The following is a 19,964-nucleotide window of genomic DNA, read 5'->3' as shown; positions in this document are numbered from 1 at the left end:
AACTAATCTCGGCTGATATATTATCACTGAGCTCTTTTCTATGGAACTGTGGCAACATTATTAAGCCCTGATAGATGGAATCTTTATGTGCCACGCAACCAGGATTGGTGGTATTTGGGTTTGGTACACGATGGTACACTGCTTTAGTCACACTGCCTCAAGTCTCAGAAATAAAGTGCATCCATACCACATCACGAAGCTAACCAGCAGAACATAGTGCAAAAGAACAAAGACCATAGACAAAACGCTGTATACATACAGTAGGATTATCGCAGAAGACCACACCAAAAGTTCTTAGTGCCGCTGTTTATTGGAGGGAATTGAGTATTCTTATTGCTGACGGGAAGAAGGTGTTTTTGAAGTGGGTGGATTTTGTGGCAAATGACCTGAGGCGCCTCCCTGAAGGGAGATACTGTAAAAGGTGGTTTGCCCGATGGGAAGGGTACGAGATGATCTTTATTGCCCGTTTTGAGTCACGTTGAAGGAGAGGGGGGTTAATGATCCTGGAGACCTTGGAGAGAATGCACTGTGTCCTGTGTAAAGACTGAATACCAGTGTACCAGACTGTGATTGAGGAGGTGAAGATGCTTTCAATGGTAGATTGATGATTGATTGATTAATACGTGAACTCTCAGTGTTATGTGAATATAGACAGCTGTGGTGATATGAATCGTCTATAGCTCCAGGACAACCTGCGCTGAGTTTATCACGTGATTTCTGCTTCTTCCACCAGTTGTGCTCTGATCTCAAGCATCCCGGCAGGGGAAACTGTTGAATTCAAGTGTGCCGGAGGGATGGATGGCCGCTACGTTAACATAGTTATTCCCGGAAGAGCCGAGTACCTGACCCTGTGCGAGGTGGAGGTGTATGGCTCGGCCCTGGATTAGCTTTCAAATGTACTTTTCATTTCGGTCATTTAGCAAACGATGTACTCAAACTAATCAGAGTAACCGGTTCAGCTTCAGTTTGACTGCTCACATGACAAATAATCAATAAGACGGTTTGCAACATGGGGCAAAGTTTATCTTTAACACAACCCAGTCATACTATTTCTGTGTCCTGTTCAACAAAACAAACAATGGCCAAACCTGTGAACCTTTTATGATCACTTCTTTATTCAGTGAGACATCTTTTCATTGATGAGTAAGCGGAAAAATGACAATTCTGTTTGTTTGGACTTAGATCTGTTCAAACAAAAGGGAGCACAGCACTGAATTGCATTGTACAAATATGAGGCTCGGACTTGGAAACAGTACTTTGAAAGAGTGTTACTTCAAAACTTTAGTTATGCTGAGCTTGTAATGGTACTGCCACTGCCTGTTGCTGCATAATTTCTCAGCTTCAATAAAGGAAACTTGAATCACCAAAAGAGCCTTTTTTGTTATTCTGCATCATAACACGGTTGATTCAACACTTACGCAACTATAAAATACGGAGTTAAAGTTGAAGGTTTTTAATTTAGAACTAGTGTGTTTGTGATGAGTCTGATCACATTAAAACATTGATACTCGACAATTATAACTTAATTACAAAGACTGGTCAGACCACCATGTTGAACTCTATATATCTTTAAACTTAACCTCTGTTACGTAAATCATCAATCAGTCTGGAGGTGGTGTTGTTCGTGCAACATCAAAGTGATTCTGTCTATTAAAACCTTGGATAATGTGCAAACATCACACACTATCTGCACATATGTCTTCCTGGTCACTGCGTAGCTTTCTTTTCTTATTTGGTGCAAGAAATAAATATGCAAGATAACCGGTGCAACATACAAAGAGCACCATGCTTGCCTTCCTTAAGTCAATACCAAAGTGAGACATTTTTGGATCGTATAGACCTTTTTAATGGGATTCCATTGCTAGACAACGGCCTTGGTCCTTGTTAACTTGAACAGACTAAAGTTAAGAAGGATATTTCTCAAACACACATTGAGACAAAAAATGCATTGAGGCTGATGGCAAATATTTTATTTTTTTTAAAATACAGACAAAATAGACAAATATTATAAAAGACATGTGAAACACACTCACACCTGCGACAGGAATAAACTATTTATGTCAGAAGTGTTTCGGAAAGTGTGGCCGCAGCCAAACTCCTCACAAACGGGCACTTGACTTACAAGATCACTTCAACACCGTGAAACCTCAGTCTTCATACGAGCAGTACAAAAACAAACAGCTCTGAAATCAGATGGATCTAATGTGTACTGTATGATTTGTTCAACCGCTTGCTCTTTCATATTAAATCTCACCGCGGCAGGACTTTTCTGAGTTGTGACTTTGGGTCACTTTTCACTTATTTATTTTGTTCTTTCATCTCATTCTGGTGCCCAGTCAATGAAATCACCTGCACCGAGTGTGTTGTACTGAAATGATTTTAACCTCAAGTACACACACACACACACGCAAACATACACGCATGCCAAATTTAAAATAAAAACCCATCACAGAATATTTGACCACTAGTTACTGGTGATTGTGGATGACATGCCATCATGTTCGAGGAGAAAACCAACGACAGAAACAGCCGAATGTCTCAGCCGCAGTGGCTTGAATTCACGCCCTGGCAGGAGGGAGTACCGTATTTTTCGGATTAAAAGTCGCTCCGGAGTAAAAGTCTCACCAGCCGAAAATGCAGAATAAAGAAGGAAAAAAACATTTATAAGTCGCACTCGAGTATAAGTCGCATTTTTGGGGGGAAATTTATTTGATAAAATCCAAATCAAGAAACGACATTTCATCTTCAAAGGCAATTTAAACTAAAAATAGAATAGAGAACAACAGGCTGAAGAAGTGAACGTTATATGACGCATCAACAACGAGCTGAGAACGTGCCTGGTGTGTTAACGTAACATGTTACGTAAGAGTCATTCACAGAACTATAACATATAGAACATGCTCGACGTTTACCAAACACTCTGTCCCTGCTAATCACTAACGCCACTGAACTCTTCTTCCTCTGTGTCACTTCTGAACAACTCCGCCAACTCCAAGTTGCAGCTAGCATCTTTTTTTTCACAACGCACTTCTGCCATGACCCGCCCCCGCCCAATTTTGATTGGTTGACGTGTGTGTGTGTGTGTGACAATTGCTGATATACACCTAGTCTCTTACGTGACTGAGATAAATAATAGCCCGGGCTATTATTTGATATTTTACGGTAATGTGTTAATAATTTCACACATAAGTCGCTCCAGAGTATAAGTCGCACCCCCGGCCAAACTATGAAAAAAACTGCGACTTATAATCCGAAAAATACGGTAATAATGTTGTTTTTCCTGTTGCCACTCCTCCAACATGACGACTCCTTGCTCTCATAAGAATATTCAACATTTTGGTAAATACCCTTGTTCACTTTCTCACCAAAAGTTAGCCGTTTCCCCTGCTTCCAGTCTTTTTGCGCTGAGCTAAGCTAACATTCATAATTACCACGCAGAGCTGATTTTGATCTTCTCCTCTAACTCTCCGCGAGAAAGCAACTAAGCGTATTCCCTGAAATACTGGTAACGGTTATTGATGCACCCTGAAGAAGGAACCAACGACTGCTACGGTTTACGTAAAATCCACTGCTACAAACAGTTTAGGATTGGCTGTCACAAAACTCACGAGCTGACGTTTCCCGATCACTAAAAAAAACAACATCTTTTATGTGCTACAGTATCCCGAATACGCAGCTTTAATAACAAGACTTCCTTTGGCAATAAACAGTAATTCAAGAAAGAAAAAGAACCTTTTGAAGGCCGTACATTGGTATTTTACAAAACAACTGGGTATTTACAAAAAAGTTTTTACAGAGCACAGTCAGGGGAAGTCTACTTGTTTTGCCATAATAAAAAAAACAACAACCTATAGATGAATTAAGAACGAAAGCTCTTCGTCTGTGTGAAATTCTGTTAAAAATCTTCTTGAGTGAACTCTATCTGGACACCAAGGCTGAACGTTATGTGGTAAAATATTTTGAAAAGCCTCCGAACACAAGAAAAGAATCTTCCCGTGTAAAACACCGTCGGCTTCTAAAGAAAACGTCCCAACCCCTCGAAGTTTGCATAAAAAGTACTCGCACGAATAAATTACAAAAAAAGGGTACCGTCTCCTGAAGGACCTTTTCAGAGATCAACACTGTGCATAACAATAGAAGAAGTCAGCTTTCATCAGCAATTGCTTCACAGTACGTGGACATCATGGGTTGGTCTTGCCAGACAAAATGGGACTTCTTAAGCGAACGTCAAAGAAACAGATGCAGTGAGAAACAATACTGATAAATGAGATTCTATAGAACAGAACCAATGCGACAGACTAAATGAAGAGCTACGGCGACTTTTGTGGCGTTCACTTGGGCTCCAATGGGCGTCACGGAAACGATGCAGCACAAAGGATGATTGGCAAACTGTGGGGAACGGGGAGTTCCTTTAAGTTACAAACACTGAGAACTGTGAGCACACCAAGGGTAGAGAGCCTTATGGCAAACTGTTTTGTCAGACGTATTTCGAGTCCACTGCTGAGTCGATCAGAGCACCGCAAAAAAGGGGAACTGTGGGGGTTTGAGTACAAAGCAGCAATGGCAGTGACTGATCAAAGCTGTGAACAGACAAGTGGTGGAAAGAACAACGGCCAGTCCATCCCACGGTGTTATCTGAGATCTTTGGTCGCTTTGGGGACTTTGAGCACTTTGTAAATGTCATTAGAAAAGACTGTGGTGAAGTGGGGTCGTGAGCTCCTGGACATGTGGGTGCAGAGGGGAATTTTACCGACATTTTGGCGATCCTCAACGTCCCAGATCTCCGGCATGCTGCACCCGGGCCTGGGTGAAGAGAGAGGGAAGAGAGGGAGAGAGGAAAAAGTAAAACAAGGTTTATTAGAAATAACTATTTGCATTAAAAGCAAGTTATCCCAAATCAAAACAGTAAAAACAGAGTGATTCTGTGCTGTACCTGGTTCGCCTGGTGCACCAGGAATCCTCCAGGACGAAGAAGTCCACTCCCAGCTTCATCAGGTTCCCCTTTACGGTGTCTCCAGACATGCGGCTGTACATGGAGTAGACCAGCTTGGTTCTCTCCCTGCGTGGAACACAACACAGCACCATGACAATGCATACAGAGGAGAACAGCTACAGTCACATTCAATGCAGCAGTAAAGTAACAAAATGAAGAGGATATGGTGACATAAAGAAACCCATGAATATCACACATCACATATGTAAAGTGAAGTCAAGAACAACAAACAGACACACCTGGAGGTACTCGTGGGCTAATAAGGGTAGTGAATGAAAATGAGTCTTTAGAGATGGAGGGAGCTCGTTTGACACCCACAGTTGTGAAGCAGCAACTGCAAATGCTCTTGACCGTGGTACATAGAGGAGAGATTTGTCGTCCAATCTAAGAGACCTAGGGGCCGCTGAATAAGATCTGCAGGGATCAACGCTAATTTCTTATAAGCGAAGGCCAGACTGGCAACCGGATCGCAGCTGAAAATATGGTTGCTTTAGAAACCTTAGATTTTGGGTAATTAAGATATTTTGCCGCTGCACTTCAATAATGAAAATATGACATAAAAGAAAAAAATGCTTTATTACACTAAGCAAACTAAATTTCAACAGCCAAACACTTAACTTGCTTCTTTGTCGTCTTTAAAACAGACGCCTTTGCACACACGAGCAAACGCACCAATGCACGTGCAGCGTTGGTTCTGGCTCTGACTGTAACGGCGATATTTAAATCTAAGTCACAAACCAAGATTACAAATGTATTTATTTTGGGGCGCCCTTTGCAGTTCGCTGTCCCCATAGCCAGTGAAGGAAGGATATTAGAGGGTTGATGTGACTTCGCTTTTTAGTACCAGTCAACATCCCTGAAGATGCATTTGTACCATCTGTAGGCGAGTTAATGAGGAATGGGGAAGGCCTAAATATAAAAGGAGTTGCAATAGACCAATCTGGGTATGATGCAGGCGTGATTACTTCTTTTATATCACACTTGAGTTTGGAATTGGTTCTTAACTGATAGTAACTGACAGATGTCCCAAGCCACCCACTGAGTTTGCCAGTCCAGAAAATCAGTCATCACAGAAGGAGTATATTTCATGTTCAGTGGGTTCAGGCTTTATTTGAAACGCTTTATGCACATGTCATTTTAAGACAAATGTATGGGTTTTGATGCTTGAGTTTTAATCTTACTATGTGAGGCAGATAGAAAGAATTAATGCTGTAATTTGCGGTGCAAAGATCAATCGAACCATGTCGGAAAAGAAGAAAAGATTTACATAAAAGAAGGAAGACAAATGTGGATGCTTTGTTGAACAAATTGTTTCTCTTTGTGCCTCTCATCTGAGCACGAGAGCAGTCGTGCTGCTGTGAGTTGCACTGACCTCAGACCAGCATCTTCATAGTGGGGGTGGTTGACGATGGGACGACCTGTGGAAAGCTTCACGCTGGCCATGGTGGGCATGGCTCCAGCAAACACAGAATCTGCATCAATTACACACAAAAGAGAGATGATGGACTTAGACTTAACTTGGTCTATCCAGTCAACATACTACAGTTCTCTATTTGCATCAGTTAGTTTTGTAGCTAAGACACTTTGAGATCAGACTTGTAACAGTCAACTTCCAATCAATTTTACATCACATCGTTTACATGGTAACATGCAAACATGGAGGGGGCGGACTTATTATCTATACTGCAACAGCCGCCATTCGGCAATCATGATGTTTGGGGGGGGGGGGGGGCAAGCCTACATCTGTATATACACTCACCAGCCACCATATTAGGTGCACCTGGTGCTTAATAAAGTGTCAGTGTGGTCTTCTGCTGCTGTTCCCTATCTGCTAGAGTAGGTGGTGCTCTCCTGCATTCCTCTGTTGTAACCAGTGGATATTTGAGTTGCTGTTGCCTTTTTATCAGCTCCAACCAGTCTGGCCGTTCTCCTTTGACCTCTGGCATCAACGAGGCATTTGCGCCAACAGAACTGCCGCTCACTGGATATTTTCTCTTTTTCGGCCCATTCTCTGTAAACCCTAGAGATGGTTGTGCGTGAAAATCCCAGTCGATCAGCAGTTTGTGAAATACTCAGACCAGCCCGACTGGCACCAGCAACCACGCCACGTTCAAAGTCCCTTAAATCACCTTTCTTCCCCATTCTGATACTCGGTTTGAACTGCAGCACATCGTCTTCACCATGTCCACATGCCTAAATGCATTGAGTTGCTGCCATGTGATTGGCTGATTAGAAATTTGCCCTAATGAGCGGTTGGACAAGTGCACCTAATAAAGTGGCCGGTGAGTGTACAATACAGTCTATGTTTCTAGACTGCAGTAGTTTACTTTTATAAACTGGCATATTGACAACTGAGAACATCTTGAGGTGGACACCAGCCATGATGCCAATTCCTGTCAGGGGTGCATTTTTAAATTTGGCCTTCATTTGTTCCACACCTGTAATGTGTCATGACTGTATCTTGCCCGGCTCCGATGGTATTGCTGTGACAAACAAATTTTAGTCCGGTGTAATCTGAGAAGTCTAGACATCTTCTGACCTTCAAATTTGTCAAAAAATGATCACTGGGTACAGAAACAACTGAAATGTCACCCACTTGTCGCACACTGACCTTTACCTCCCTGACCTTTGGAAGAAAATAATACTTTAGTTCAGTCTGTTGTTACTGTGACAGAATTGCAGATGCTGAGTGGTCCACTCAACAACTGAAACCAGAAGCTCTCTTGGTGCTTTGTATTGCACCAGTTCATCATGAGCTTGTGCTGTAATCATGAAGAACTCTTGTGATTATCTTTAACTTATAAACTTCTAAACTTAAATTATACTCTTCACTCACCAGGACGGGTGTTGTCCTGGATCCAGTCCAGCAGCTCCTCCTGCGGCAGGTTGCTGAACTCTCCAATGATCCCCCACTGGGCCTGAAGGTTGGCCACTCCCTGTATGGCCATGATGGCCATGACTGCAAACACTGCTACCTGGTGTTTAAACCTCTCCCCGAACCAGCCAAACAACTGACAGAACCACCAGGGGGAGAGAGAGAGCATTACAGAAGTGTGTGCTCAACAAACTGTACCATACACATACCGCTTAAGGGGAGAAGAAATGTAACACTATGGCATTAAGGAGACCAATTTATATTATTTAAATGTAGAGTAAATTGTTATTTTTATTTTTTATCATAGACAAACCTGTTTAGAGCAGATGAGCGAGGCCATGATGCACATATGGGGCGTCAGGAAAAGCTTCAGACGCATGATGAGGACGGCCAGGACAGCAAACGCTACCAGCTGCAGGCTGTGGTACACCATCTGCAGAGTGACACGTTCACACACACACACACACACACAGTCTCATCAGAATTGTGAAGGAGGTGCAGAGGAAATAAAATGAGCATGTTATCTAACGGGAACTGTGACCATTCTTCTCTGCAGCCGAACCGGTTAAACACATACAAACACAAAACCAGTCCCAGCCTGGTCCTGGTCCAGTCCCAGCCTGGTCCTGGTCCTGGTCCTGGTCCAGTCCCAGCCTGGTCAGATGCGTACATGAACTGATGAAGCCTCTCTGATGAGAGGTGAAATATCTTCCTAGACAAATAACTAAGTCCAGTTGCGTTGGACTGAAATTGCTTTGAGGATGCTGGCGTTAAATGCATCTTCGTCACAGTAACATTAGCTTGTCACTTAAATGAGGCAGTGGAGGCACTATAAGTGAGGGGAACGGTACTTCTACAGCGTACGTTAGTGGATGCACTCAAATGAATTTGAACTGATTTTTTTTCTTGTGTTATAATTGTTCAAACTTGATATTTCCTAAAAAAAAAAGTGACAGCTCATGAAAGCATATTTTGCAGCCCTTCTGTCAGTGAAGCTATGATCTCTTTAGGAGGCAGCTCCCCTCCGATTCAATCCTGAACTCTGAAGGAAAGCTTCATCTGCCGGACGGACTATAAAATGACATCTGCACAATGCTTTGATCTTCCTGAACCCGGCTGTCTCTGTGAGGGGCGAGAGCTCCCTCTGGGTCCTGCAGTGTTACTCATTGAGCCACACAGAAACAGTAAAGCAATTATCTGGGAAACTCTGGAAACTTCCACACACTGTGTCTGGAGGAAGAACATGTGAAAGTGTTCCTGCCCTGGGAGGGATATTACAGGAAATGACACGAAGCAGCCGAGAGAGAGAGCTGAGAAAAGGAAGCGCAGGGAGATTTCTGAGCAGAAGGGGAAGCTGCCTTTCATTTCTTAGTAATGAGAAAAGGGATGGAAACCACTTAGGGACACAGTCACCGAGCAGATGGAAGAATCTAATCAAATAAAAGAGATTTAGAAAAATGGAACAACGCTGGGGGAAAAAAAGCCCAGGATTTCACACCGAGGTGTTATAAAGCACACGCACAAGCCATATCACAACAACACACAGGACGGGAGAAGTACTTTCTCTCACCTCTCCTTTTGCAGCGATTTCAGACCTGCAACACAGAACAGACAGAAACATAAAAGCAGTCCACGCAGGACGATTGAATATGCAAATGATATGAATATTTATTATTCAACAAGCCATTACTTTTTATCTTTCAGTACCCCACAACCCACCGGCAATTTGAAAGGCATGTTTTTTTTTAAGAAATAGTCAAAATTTCACCATTTATCATCTCCAGAAACTGGAACAACACAAATTATTGTTGAATTTTCGACAGTTCTTGAGGGAATCATGTGTGACAGACTGTGATAATCAAAAATCATTTCATTCTACATGTCTCATCTATAAAAAAAATAAACCCTTTCCACAAACCAGATCCTGTAAAAAAAAATAACTAAATGAGGTGCTCCTCAGTGCAAATGGAAAGCCATGTTTGACTCTGCTAAGTCCAACAGTCACCAGCCAGTTTTGGGTTCTCCCTACTAGTCAAGCTTGTGCTGTTTCCGCAGAGGTGCATGACTTCATATGCAGTGGAAAACAAGGCCACAGTGAAGAAAATGTGACAGGAGCAAAAAAAAACACCCGGGAACAGCTTTGGGTTCACAAGATTAAACGCTTTGATGACAATTATTACAAGTAATTCCTATTGAAGTCTATTTTTAATAGAATGAACAAGTAAATATAGTGAAATCAGTAACAGGGGCAGTGAGGAGGCCTCAGGACGCTCACCCTGCAGCTTCATCAGCATCATCGGGCTTGACAGGCGACTTCCCTCCGTCCCTCAGGAACCGGACTATATCCTGGAGAGTCTAGAAAACACAAACACTTAAAATGCAAAGCAGATTCTTCCACATGTCATGTTCAGAACAAATAATGCACTGCGGGAGAAGACTTCCCTCACAGCGTGCTCGTGTACTGCACACCATGCTTTGTCAGATCGACTTATGTATTCTTAGCTCAGCGTGGGCCAGGCGTAATGAGATTAGTGTACATAAAGAGCAGTTCCTGAAATATCTTTTTTTCTCTGATACGTAAAAAAAAAAAGTAGTTCATGTTTCAGGAATCAGGGATAAATCTCGCTGTTCCTCTTGTCTCAGAGCTTAAATATACACATGTAAATGTCGGCTTGCTCCATGCGGAGCAAATACGACTGCAGCAATTTTCTGAAAAGAAGGAACATATCCTAGAACCCTCCTCCTAATATGCAAGCAGTTCTCCGCAGGGGTAGAAATGTATGCATAGTAATCAGAGCAGATTGACTCCCAGCTTTGTCTTCCCACTTCACGTTTCACTGGCTGCTGTGTTGTTCTGAAAGGTGAGATGGGAGGCATTCACATCTGTACAATTCTTCTCACTACAAACTACACAGAAGACTCTTCATTTCCCACAGATGTGTATTTTGATGTATGTATGCATGCAGATTAATTACTGAATGTGTTATTGAGTCAGGCTTGTGATGGTAATAACAATGTAGTGCAGTGGAAGACCGTGAGATGAGGTTCTGGAAAAAAACTAGGGAAGTGCACCTTAAATGTATTCAGCTAATAGATTTGCTGATTGGGATTTAACCACACACAGATCTTCGCTCTCTTTTAAGGTTTTTTTTTTGCTTTGTAACCATACTTTGTGTAGTTTGGAGGTCAGATTTGTCTGGTCCAACAAGTCTTACCCTCCCAGCGATGAGAGCAACCACCAGCATGTTGATGGGCAGCAGCAATGTTTTGAGGTAACGTATAGGGGTCTGAAGGAGAGAGAGAAACAGAAATATAGTAAAGGTAGGGATACACAACTGTCGGTTGAAGTCGGGCCGACGGTGAGCGTTAGCCGTCCCAGTGTTTTGTGGCGTGTGCCGCACTGTTGGCACTACTTTTGAATGACGAATACAGACTATTGCCTTCCGCAGTAGGAAGAGTTATTTTCTCTCACGCAGAACTCGTTGCCTATCTGCTGTAGCTTCTTCCGTGTTTTTAAGTGCAACTGTTTGAATGAGATGCAGGCAACGTGAGGCAACGAAGGCAGATTGTCGCGTCGCCTAACGTCACCTGTATCCCTGTATCCCCCCGCAAAGACTACAGCCATCAGGCGACTAGTACATACGTTCTGTGTCTGTGTCTCAAGTTCTTTGAAGTCTGCTCGGTGTATCCTAGCCTTAAGTTAACAAACCTCACAACGTACACTGCACTCTAACCACCTGTGTACACAGTCACAACAATGTGAAAGCAGGCCACTGTGTAACACAGAGATAACTCAGAGCGGGCTGCCAGGTTCGGCTGTCTGGTTTCTATTTCCTGTTCAATTCAGAGCACAGATCTTTCTCCCTCTGCACAGAGTCTTGCGGCGAGAAAAAAACAGCCACTTTGATACATAACAGAAGGCTTTTTTCTTTTTTTTCTTCTGTTAAGAAGAAACCGTTTCCACACCAAACCACCTGAGACTTGCATTTTGCTTCAGCACATAAAGTCATGGGGATGAAAAATGTCAACTCGGATCAAGGCCAGATTTTGGTCAAAACAGGCCTCACCTCCAACTCCATGAAGTCAAATTCTGCAGCACACGTGTACATCAGAGTGTGGAAGTCCTTGTAGCTTGTGAACTTGGACTTGATTAGTCCACTGATATGAGCCTGGAAAACAAAATAATGATAAACAAATTACAAACATGTTTTGTATATTTTTAGCAGTTTTTAAAAGTCCTCTAATTTCTAACTCTTAAATGTGCATTTGAACATTTTTCAGTGTGACCTTTTCTGATGGTGGCATCAAACAATATAATAGTTAATTTAGGCGGTTTTACACCAGAAGGTCAAACTTTACCATGGCAATTTGATTTGTAGGTCAAAGGGCTGCAAAATATAACAATATTATTATTGATATTGAGATATGGGACTAGATGTCTTAGATGTTTGATATCCTTAAAATGACACAACTATTGTCTTTTCCTAGGTTTCAAGGGTGCATTACAGTAAAGTAATTTTCTAAACTTACCAGACTGTATTATCAAAAATCCCATTGTGTAAATGTTTTGTAAATGCACCACTAGTCAACCCTGCAATATCGTTGCAATATTGATATCATGGTGTTTGGTCTTTTCTCTTTCTAGGGACATGGAAACTCTTTTGTACTTTAATGCTAATACACTGGTACACTGAACTGTACATATTAGCAAACATGAGCAAACAAATGCTCAAACATTTGTTTTCCAGATAAATGTTTTCCTCAAAGTACTGGTTCTGTAGCTTACATCATCCGAGGCACAGAGGACTGTGGACAGCATGAATTTGAGCAGAACTGTGGAGCCGACCCAGGACAAACCCTGCATGACCTGAGGAGGGAGACACACACACGCACACACAGTATAGTTTGAAATATAAATACATAGACAATACAGAATTTAAAACACAAAATATGAACCACGTTTGGTTATTTCTGCCACAATGAAATAGTTCATTTCTACGTACCCAGGTGACAAGGCCAGGTTTGAAAACTTGAGCAAATCGATCCCTCAATGCAATGATTGCCTGGGAAAAAAAACACCAAACAATTAAAAAAAACACAAAAACCCACAAAATAATCTATAGTCACACAAAAATGTCATCTCAACAATGGTTTGAGTTTTCATTTTCGTAGAAGAAGAAATAGAATTACTTTATTAATCCCGCAAGGGGAAATTCAATTTTTTCACTCTGTTATTATACATGTTACACACACAGGCCCGAAATACACACACACATGCACAGACAGGACCTATATACATGCAATTAATGGAGAGATGTTAGAGCGAGGGGGCTGCCAATGGAACGGCGCCCCGAGCAGTTGGGGGTTCAGTGCCTTGCATCACCTATGGACTGAGCTACTGCTGCCCCAAAATATACAATTATACACCAACGAAAACAGAATTATGATTCCCTTGATCCTACACAATGATCCTTTATGATAAAGAAGCTTTATTTATCCCCAGGGAAATTATTGTCATCCAACCTGCATGTGCTCTACCATGTGAGGCACCTTGGGGGGGTATTATTATGATCCTGACAATAACCTTTTCACCCTTTCAGGTGGAAATGTTATCCTTTTGGGGAGCTCTAGCCTGGAACATTCAGTTTTCCAGGTTTTCCCTGACGCATTGGAACCCCTATACAGTAATCAAATTGAATTCCCCTTGACTGATCTGATAAATATCAGGATGCAGCACATGGGACTCTACAGGTCCAACTCACCCAGATGGAGACCAGCGAGGAGGCGTAGAAGGACGTGAGCAGCATGGAGTTTCCAAACATCAGGACAAAGCAGACAGCGAGAGTGATCTGCAGGATGAGAACAGGTGGGAGAGGAGGTTTTGTTAGTCAGCTCCGTATGCATGGTCTGTCCGCGCAATTAGCAATAATGCCAAACATGGGAACTTGGCAGTGAGCTCAGAGGCACGGCCAGCTTTCGGAGGTTTCCAGTGGTCTCAGAAAAACACTCAGCTTCATATTCACATAAACTCTCTGCCTCTCTTTGGCAGCAGGGTGGTCTGGGATAGATTGTATTAAGTGTAAAACACTCCGGAGATTTGAAGCGATGCATTACACTTTGAACACACAGCCACTAGCAAAATATAATCCTCTTCAATGAACTCTTGATGCTTTATCCCTCAGTGAAGAGAGAAATAATGCACTGCTCATCGCATTATGTAGACAGCGATGATTCCCATCCAGGGGGTGCTCCAGCAGTGGCGAGTCGGTACGTGGAAAGATTCTAGAGTAGCTCAACTAGTAAAGTAATTAGTAAAAAAAGAAATTACACATTGAGCCAGCTGCGTTTTGATAATTGACTTGGACTGCAATAAACTATTATTATCACTATCAATTGATCTCTTATTATTTTCTGTATGATTGTTTGTCCTCTGAAATGTCAGGAATTAGTACACAAAAGCGTTTATAGTCAGCTTGGCGTCTGAGAATGTGAGGCGCTATTTGCACATTTTAAAAGACTCAATGAACAATGGACTAATAACCCCAGGGACCTAAAAACAGTTTTTACTGTCACTTGACATTTGTTTGCATTTATTTACACTACTTATATTGATATTGTTCTACTATTGCCCTACTTGTTTGTACCTTGTCTTGTATTTTGTTGTTTTCACCTGGTGTTTCATTCGTTTTGGTGTGTTGTGTATGCATAACACAATGATAACAATACAATCTCTCCTATCTTGATAACTGACAGATTAGTTGGTTATGAGATAATGAAAATATTAGTGTGTTGCAGTTCGACACGTTTGTATGTCCTGTAACAAGTGACACTGCTCAGACTCATCAACAACTCTGTAGGCCTTAGAGGACACACACGCAGGAGTTTGTCTGAGTTTCTTTCCGTATACACACACACACACACACACACACACACACACACACACACACACACACACACACAGTCATCGTTGCCAAGCTCTCTAAATTATGCAGAGGCATATGCCTTCCTCTGACAAATCTCCACCATCTTACCACAAAGGGCCGTCTCCTTATCTGTGGAGCACACGGGCCCTGGCTAACAGCCTGGCACGCTGAGGGGATTAGGGGGAAAGAATGTGGAGGAGAGGAACGGCCAGCCAGAATATATCGCATGCATGCACGCACGCACACGCACACGCACACACACACACACTTGGCGGAGCGAACCAAGTAGCCTACATATCCTCCCTCTAACATGCTAAAAGGCAGCGGCATCGTGATGCTACAGAAAGTCATTCCTGTCTAGGCCGGTGTTGTCCTTCCGGCTCATGAAATTCTTCCAGCCGAGGAGCTGAGCGAGATAAGGGGAGCTGAGGCGGAGGACATAACAGCTCTGGGGACATCAGCTGGATGACTTTCACTTATATTGGGCACAACACATAATCCTCCCACAGTGAATGCTAATGTACATTTGGGATACAGCAAACTACTCATTAGTGTGAAGCCTATTGGGTTAACTTTTTGTTTCTTTGGAGGTCCTTTCTCCCTTTTTTCTTAGATTTGTTTGTCATCTCACCTTCGCACTTGGGTAATTTGCATCTTTCCTTTCTGATTTTTAATAATTTTGTTGAATCTCTGTCTCAGTAATTCTGGCGCTTCAGTGTAATTATTTTCACTGTTGAATCAAACCAAGCTACAGGAGGTGCAACCGCATGATGCACCAGTGACAAATGTGAAACAGAAACACTCTCAACACTCTGAAGGATGTCAGGATCCCCACTGATTTTGAAAAAGGTCATGTACCGTACCATATGAGTGACGAGGATGGATTGCATCTTGGCGGCGCCGAGGTAACCCAGGATGTAAGAAGCAAACAGAGAAGCCACCTAAGCGGAAACAAAAATGGATAACCATAACAATTTACTCCAGGAAACATACAAACAACTGTTACAGAGCATTCATATCTGAAGTCACGCACGGACTGGAGGTTTGTGCAGGTGATATGGCTGAAGGCCAGTTTCTCTCAAGACATAAGAGACTCAGGACAGCTCTTGCATATTTTTGAAATCAAACCTATAACCACACCTTGATTTCTTAAAAGGTGACCTGAAAGTTGGTGATGCAATGCTGATTGAAGCTGAGTTTTAATGCCCAACTGTCTCTAATCTTTGGTTTTCAGCTAGAAAAAGGTGGATTTTCAGCAGAGAACTCAAGGTTCTGAGTGAATTACTGCCCCGAGCGAAGGAGTTCAAGTATCTCTAAGTCTTGTTCCTGAGTGAGGGTTAAAATGGAGCGTGAGCGAGGCAGTTTAGTGGACCGGACCTGTGGTGAAGATTCAACAGTCCATCTATGTTCTGGCCCCCACCTATGGTCAAGGGGCTTTGGGTTGTGTCCGAAAGAATGAGGTTGCAGATACAAACGGACGTGATGAGTTTCCTCAGTAAGGTGGTGTGAGGAGATCAGACATCTGGAGGGAGCTCGGGGTAGAGCTGCTGCCCTCCGTGTCAAAAGGGGCCAGTTGCGGTGGTCCGCAAATATTTTCCCGGGCACATCCAACTAGTAAGAGACCCCGGGGTAGACCCACTTGAGATTATCTATCTTGTCTGGCCCAGGAGCACCTCAGGGTGCTGGAAAAATGTTTCTGGGGAGAGGAACGCCTGTGACCCGGCCGATGATGACATTTGAATCTGCAGATTACCAATGAAGCAGATGAAAACGGATGGATGTTTCTTATCATTTTACACTTTAGGGAGATTTAAACCAGCGTGGGCTCTCAACTACCACGTGCTGAAAATGTAGATCCATACAAACAGACAGAGATACATAGTACTTTTAATTAATCTCCATAGAAAATTGCATTATTATCTGATAAAAAAAAATCATAAAATGAATAAAAAATATTTAAAACCAACATTAAATTTGGAAATGAAATAGTAATATGTCCTTTTATATTGTCTTTTATAATTTGCCTTAATGCTTTTTTATGTTATGCAAAGCAACTGTGGGTTGCCTTGTTGCTGAAAGGTGCTTTGCAACTTAACTTGCCTTGCCTTTCATTTTAAATACATACTAAACATCCACGGTATATCTGAAGTATGCGTTCAGCGGTTAATGTCATGTATTGAGTACAGCACGGTGCTGCAGTGGAATGGCATAGATAAAAAAATGAACTACAGTAGCTCTGCATTGAATTTACATAGGAGATATCTATGGATGGAGCTTGGAGTGTGACACTGGAACAATCTTAGACTGGTACATTTAAATAAATTAATACATTTTAAAAAGTGTGTCTAATCCAGCAGGGGACCTTTGTTGAACCTGTCATCCCCTCATTTCCTGTTATCTCTCCACTTTTTCTATCTAATAAAAGGCATAAATGGCTCCACAGAAAAGCATTAAAAAAGCCATTACAGATTGACTTTGGTTTTAAATTTGCATTTGAATTGTACATTATTATGGATTATACAACGCAAAGTAAAAATAAATCAAAGGATCATTATGTTTTCCGTTTTTATTCTGTCCTCAGATAACACACTGATCATTTTTAACTTTGAAATGGTATTGCAAAGTGAGGTCGCACTCACACTGCCCATCCGTACCGTGCCCAAACAGGTTTTACGGGTAAAGCCTAGTCCGTTTGACCAGTGTGAGTGCAACCGCACAGCGCCTAGCTGCCGCCCGCTTGCAGGCCACGGACCGTTTGGGAGAGGTGGGCTTTTGTAATGCCCGTTTGCACATGTACGAGCGTGCGCACGTGTGCAAGCACAAGGCCTACGAACGACCAATGCGCGGACATTTAAAACAATGGCGGCGAAAGGTTCACGTTGGTGTGATGCGGAGGTGGAGTGTTTACTGCAGATTTGGTCGATGAAAAGATTCAAAAACAGTCGACAAGACGCACAAAAACTCTGAGGTCTACGGAAAGATCTGGAAACAAAGTGACGCATCGCAATGACTTAGTTCAATGCGCGTGACGTGTTACAGCATGATGACGTATAGGAAGCAAGAAGCATTTGCGCAAGGCCCAGGCAGTGTGAGTACAAACGGGCCTGGCCCGCGGAGGGAGAGGGAGGGGGTGACAAGTACCCTAAAGCACGGGGCATGGTACAGACAGACAGTGTGAGTGCGCCCTAAGTAACAAGTACATTTTTGCTATTCTGTTTACTTTATTTGCTTGTTTAATGTTTGCTTTAAAGCCTCTGAACACCCACACAGGTGTTTTCAGTTAGCTAGTGATTAATGATTAGACCTCTGCTCAGGGCTGTGTGGGTGTGTCTACTGTGACCGACTGACCCTGATCTTCCTGAGTCTCCTGTTAGCTTTGTTTCACCTGTTAAGGCGGAGCAAATCACACCTTTATCATTCTTAGTAGTAGATGGACATTTATGACCTCGTATATTCCCATCTCCGCCCACTTTCAACCCGAACAGAGGTCTAATCAGCCAGAATAACTAAAACCACCAGTGGGTGTGCTTTAGCTTTAAGGTGCGTAGGCAGGGAATATCCCACACCAGACAGAATATAGAAAAATAATTATTATTAATTAAAAAAATGAATTGCTAATTGAATGAATTTAATTGTAATAACGATCGTAATTGATCAATGTATTAATTGGCTATAATTAAACACAATGAAAGTCTATACTTATTAAAATGGCACACTCCACAGCTATGTACAAGTATGTAATCATTCATAATACTATACATATACTTTAAGAGATTAATACCAGCATATTGGATAGTGTCACATTGCCAGACCTCAGCGCTGGAGAAAAGTCTGGCTGTACTGCTTATCATTCTGGGAGAGTGGAAAATGCTCTGGCTTGTGTGCAAGTGACTTTGAGTTCCTGAAAAGCTATGTATAAATACAGTTTGTCATTATTATTATTATATATATTTTTTTTCTTTAAATCAATCATAACCGTCTTGGGCAGCGCTGAGCCCCAGATGCAGTGACAGTATCCTTTCAAAGTAGACGGTAAATAGAGGCAAGGGAGAATGTCATCTGAAATAAGCAGCCAATGAAAGGCTTTACACCAGCGGCCTACATTTGATAAATCAGTCCACTAATTGTGTGTTTCTAAAAAACTTTTAAAGACCCAACAGAGTGCACTTGTGTACATTTGTTCTCATTCCACACTGAGGAGCGAGGAGCGAGCAGCGTGGGTGAATATACAGTATTTGTTACGCATACAGTGGATGAGGCAGACGGGCTCAATTAGCTGCTGACGAGAACAAAACAAAGAAATAACAGCTGTTAAATAACTCGTCTCGTGTACAGAGAGCTGCAGTGCCCCGAGGGGGCCGCCGACAGCGTGGGCTTAACTGTTGCTGAGCGCAGAAGCTCGCGGCAGTGACCCGTTTGCTGCTGGAGTCGGGGTTCAAACTCTGGCTCTTCTGTCTGCCAGCCTACACTCGTTAACTTCCCATTTCTCTCTTTAGCTTGCTTGTCTGCATCTCTAAAATAATCTGTCTTTTTCCACAGCCATTCTGCTCAAATATGCTCAGGGTTTGGTACGGATATTTCCCTACTGTATATTATTAGAGGTTTATGAAACACAGCTGTAGATTGTGTATTCTCCTTAAATCAATTATCTTTATCCATTTTCTTTCAGTCTCTCATGCCCCTTTCTTTCTTTCCCGTCCTGGCCAACTTCTGCAATCCATACAGCTTCTTTGCTAAAGTCCTCCCTTCTCTCCAAGTCTCTATTTTCTCCCTAATCTCTCTGCCCCTTCTGCTTTCTTCCCACATTCTCTCACAGTGTCTCTCTTGGTCTGTTTACCTGAGTGAGCAGCACAAACTGGGCAAACTGCCAAGGCAGCATAAAGCACAAATTGGAGATACCCAGGGCGACCATGGCTGTCCTGCTCGGGTTCCGTGTCCTGGGGAGAGAAGAGAGACAGAGGAGAGGGGAAAAAAGAAATATATAGTGGTGAGCGAGGAGTAGGTGTAGAGGAGATAAGAGAAGATGTATTAAGACGGCTGTGCAAACACACACAAACACACACATTCAATTTCACTCTGAGTGTACTACAAAGCCCCGGTTATGTACAGAGCCAGCCGCGGAAATATGACACGTAGTCTCTTTTCCTTTTAAAGCTGGTGGTACAAGGCACAG

At 42.5% G+C, this 19,964-nt stretch overlaps 1 protein-coding gene across 1 annotated transcript in view; it reads right to left on the bottom strand.

Moving 5' to 3' along the window:
* Positions 1–2,041: 2,041 nt before the first annotated feature.
* Positions 2,042–19,964, bottom strand: part of dpy19l1l (dpy-19-like 1, like (H. sapiens)) — a 30,896-nt gene continuing 12,973 nt past the window's right edge. Inside the window, exons 9-22 of the mRNA XM_083919147.1 lie at positions 19,629–19,728; positions 15,655–15,732; positions 13,631–13,717; positions 12,872–12,931; positions 12,655–12,735; positions 11,936–12,037; positions 11,084–11,155; positions 10,144–10,223; positions 9,439–9,463; positions 8,182–8,301; positions 7,830–8,004; positions 6,366–6,465; positions 4,934–5,059; positions 2,042–4,803 (exon numbers count right to left, since the gene is read on the bottom strand). Of these exons, the coding sequence (XP_083775273.1) occupies positions 4,632–4,803; positions 4,934–5,059; positions 6,366–6,465; positions 7,830–8,004; positions 8,182–8,301; positions 9,439–9,463; positions 10,144–10,223; positions 11,084–11,155; positions 11,936–12,037; positions 12,655–12,735; positions 12,872–12,931; positions 13,631–13,717; positions 15,655–15,732; positions 19,629–19,728 (1,378 nt within the window). The 3' untranslated portion in view covers positions 2,042–4,631. The remainder of the gene's footprint in view (positions 4,804–4,933; positions 5,060–6,365; positions 6,466–7,829; positions 8,005–8,181; positions 8,302–9,438; positions 9,464–10,143; positions 10,224–11,083; positions 11,156–11,935; positions 12,038–12,654; positions 12,736–12,871; positions 12,932–13,630; positions 13,718–15,654; positions 15,733–19,628; positions 19,729–19,964) is intronic.

This window comes from Echiichthys vipera (genome assembly GCF_963691815.1).
Source record: "Echiichthys vipera genome assembly, chromosome: 8".
Classification (NCBI taxonomy): domain Eukaryota; kingdom Metazoa; phylum Chordata; class Actinopteri; order Perciformes; family Trachinidae; genus Echiichthys; species Echiichthys vipera.
The sequence above is the reverse complement of the archived record's forward strand: the minus strand, read 5'-3'. Positions and strand labels throughout refer to the sequence as shown.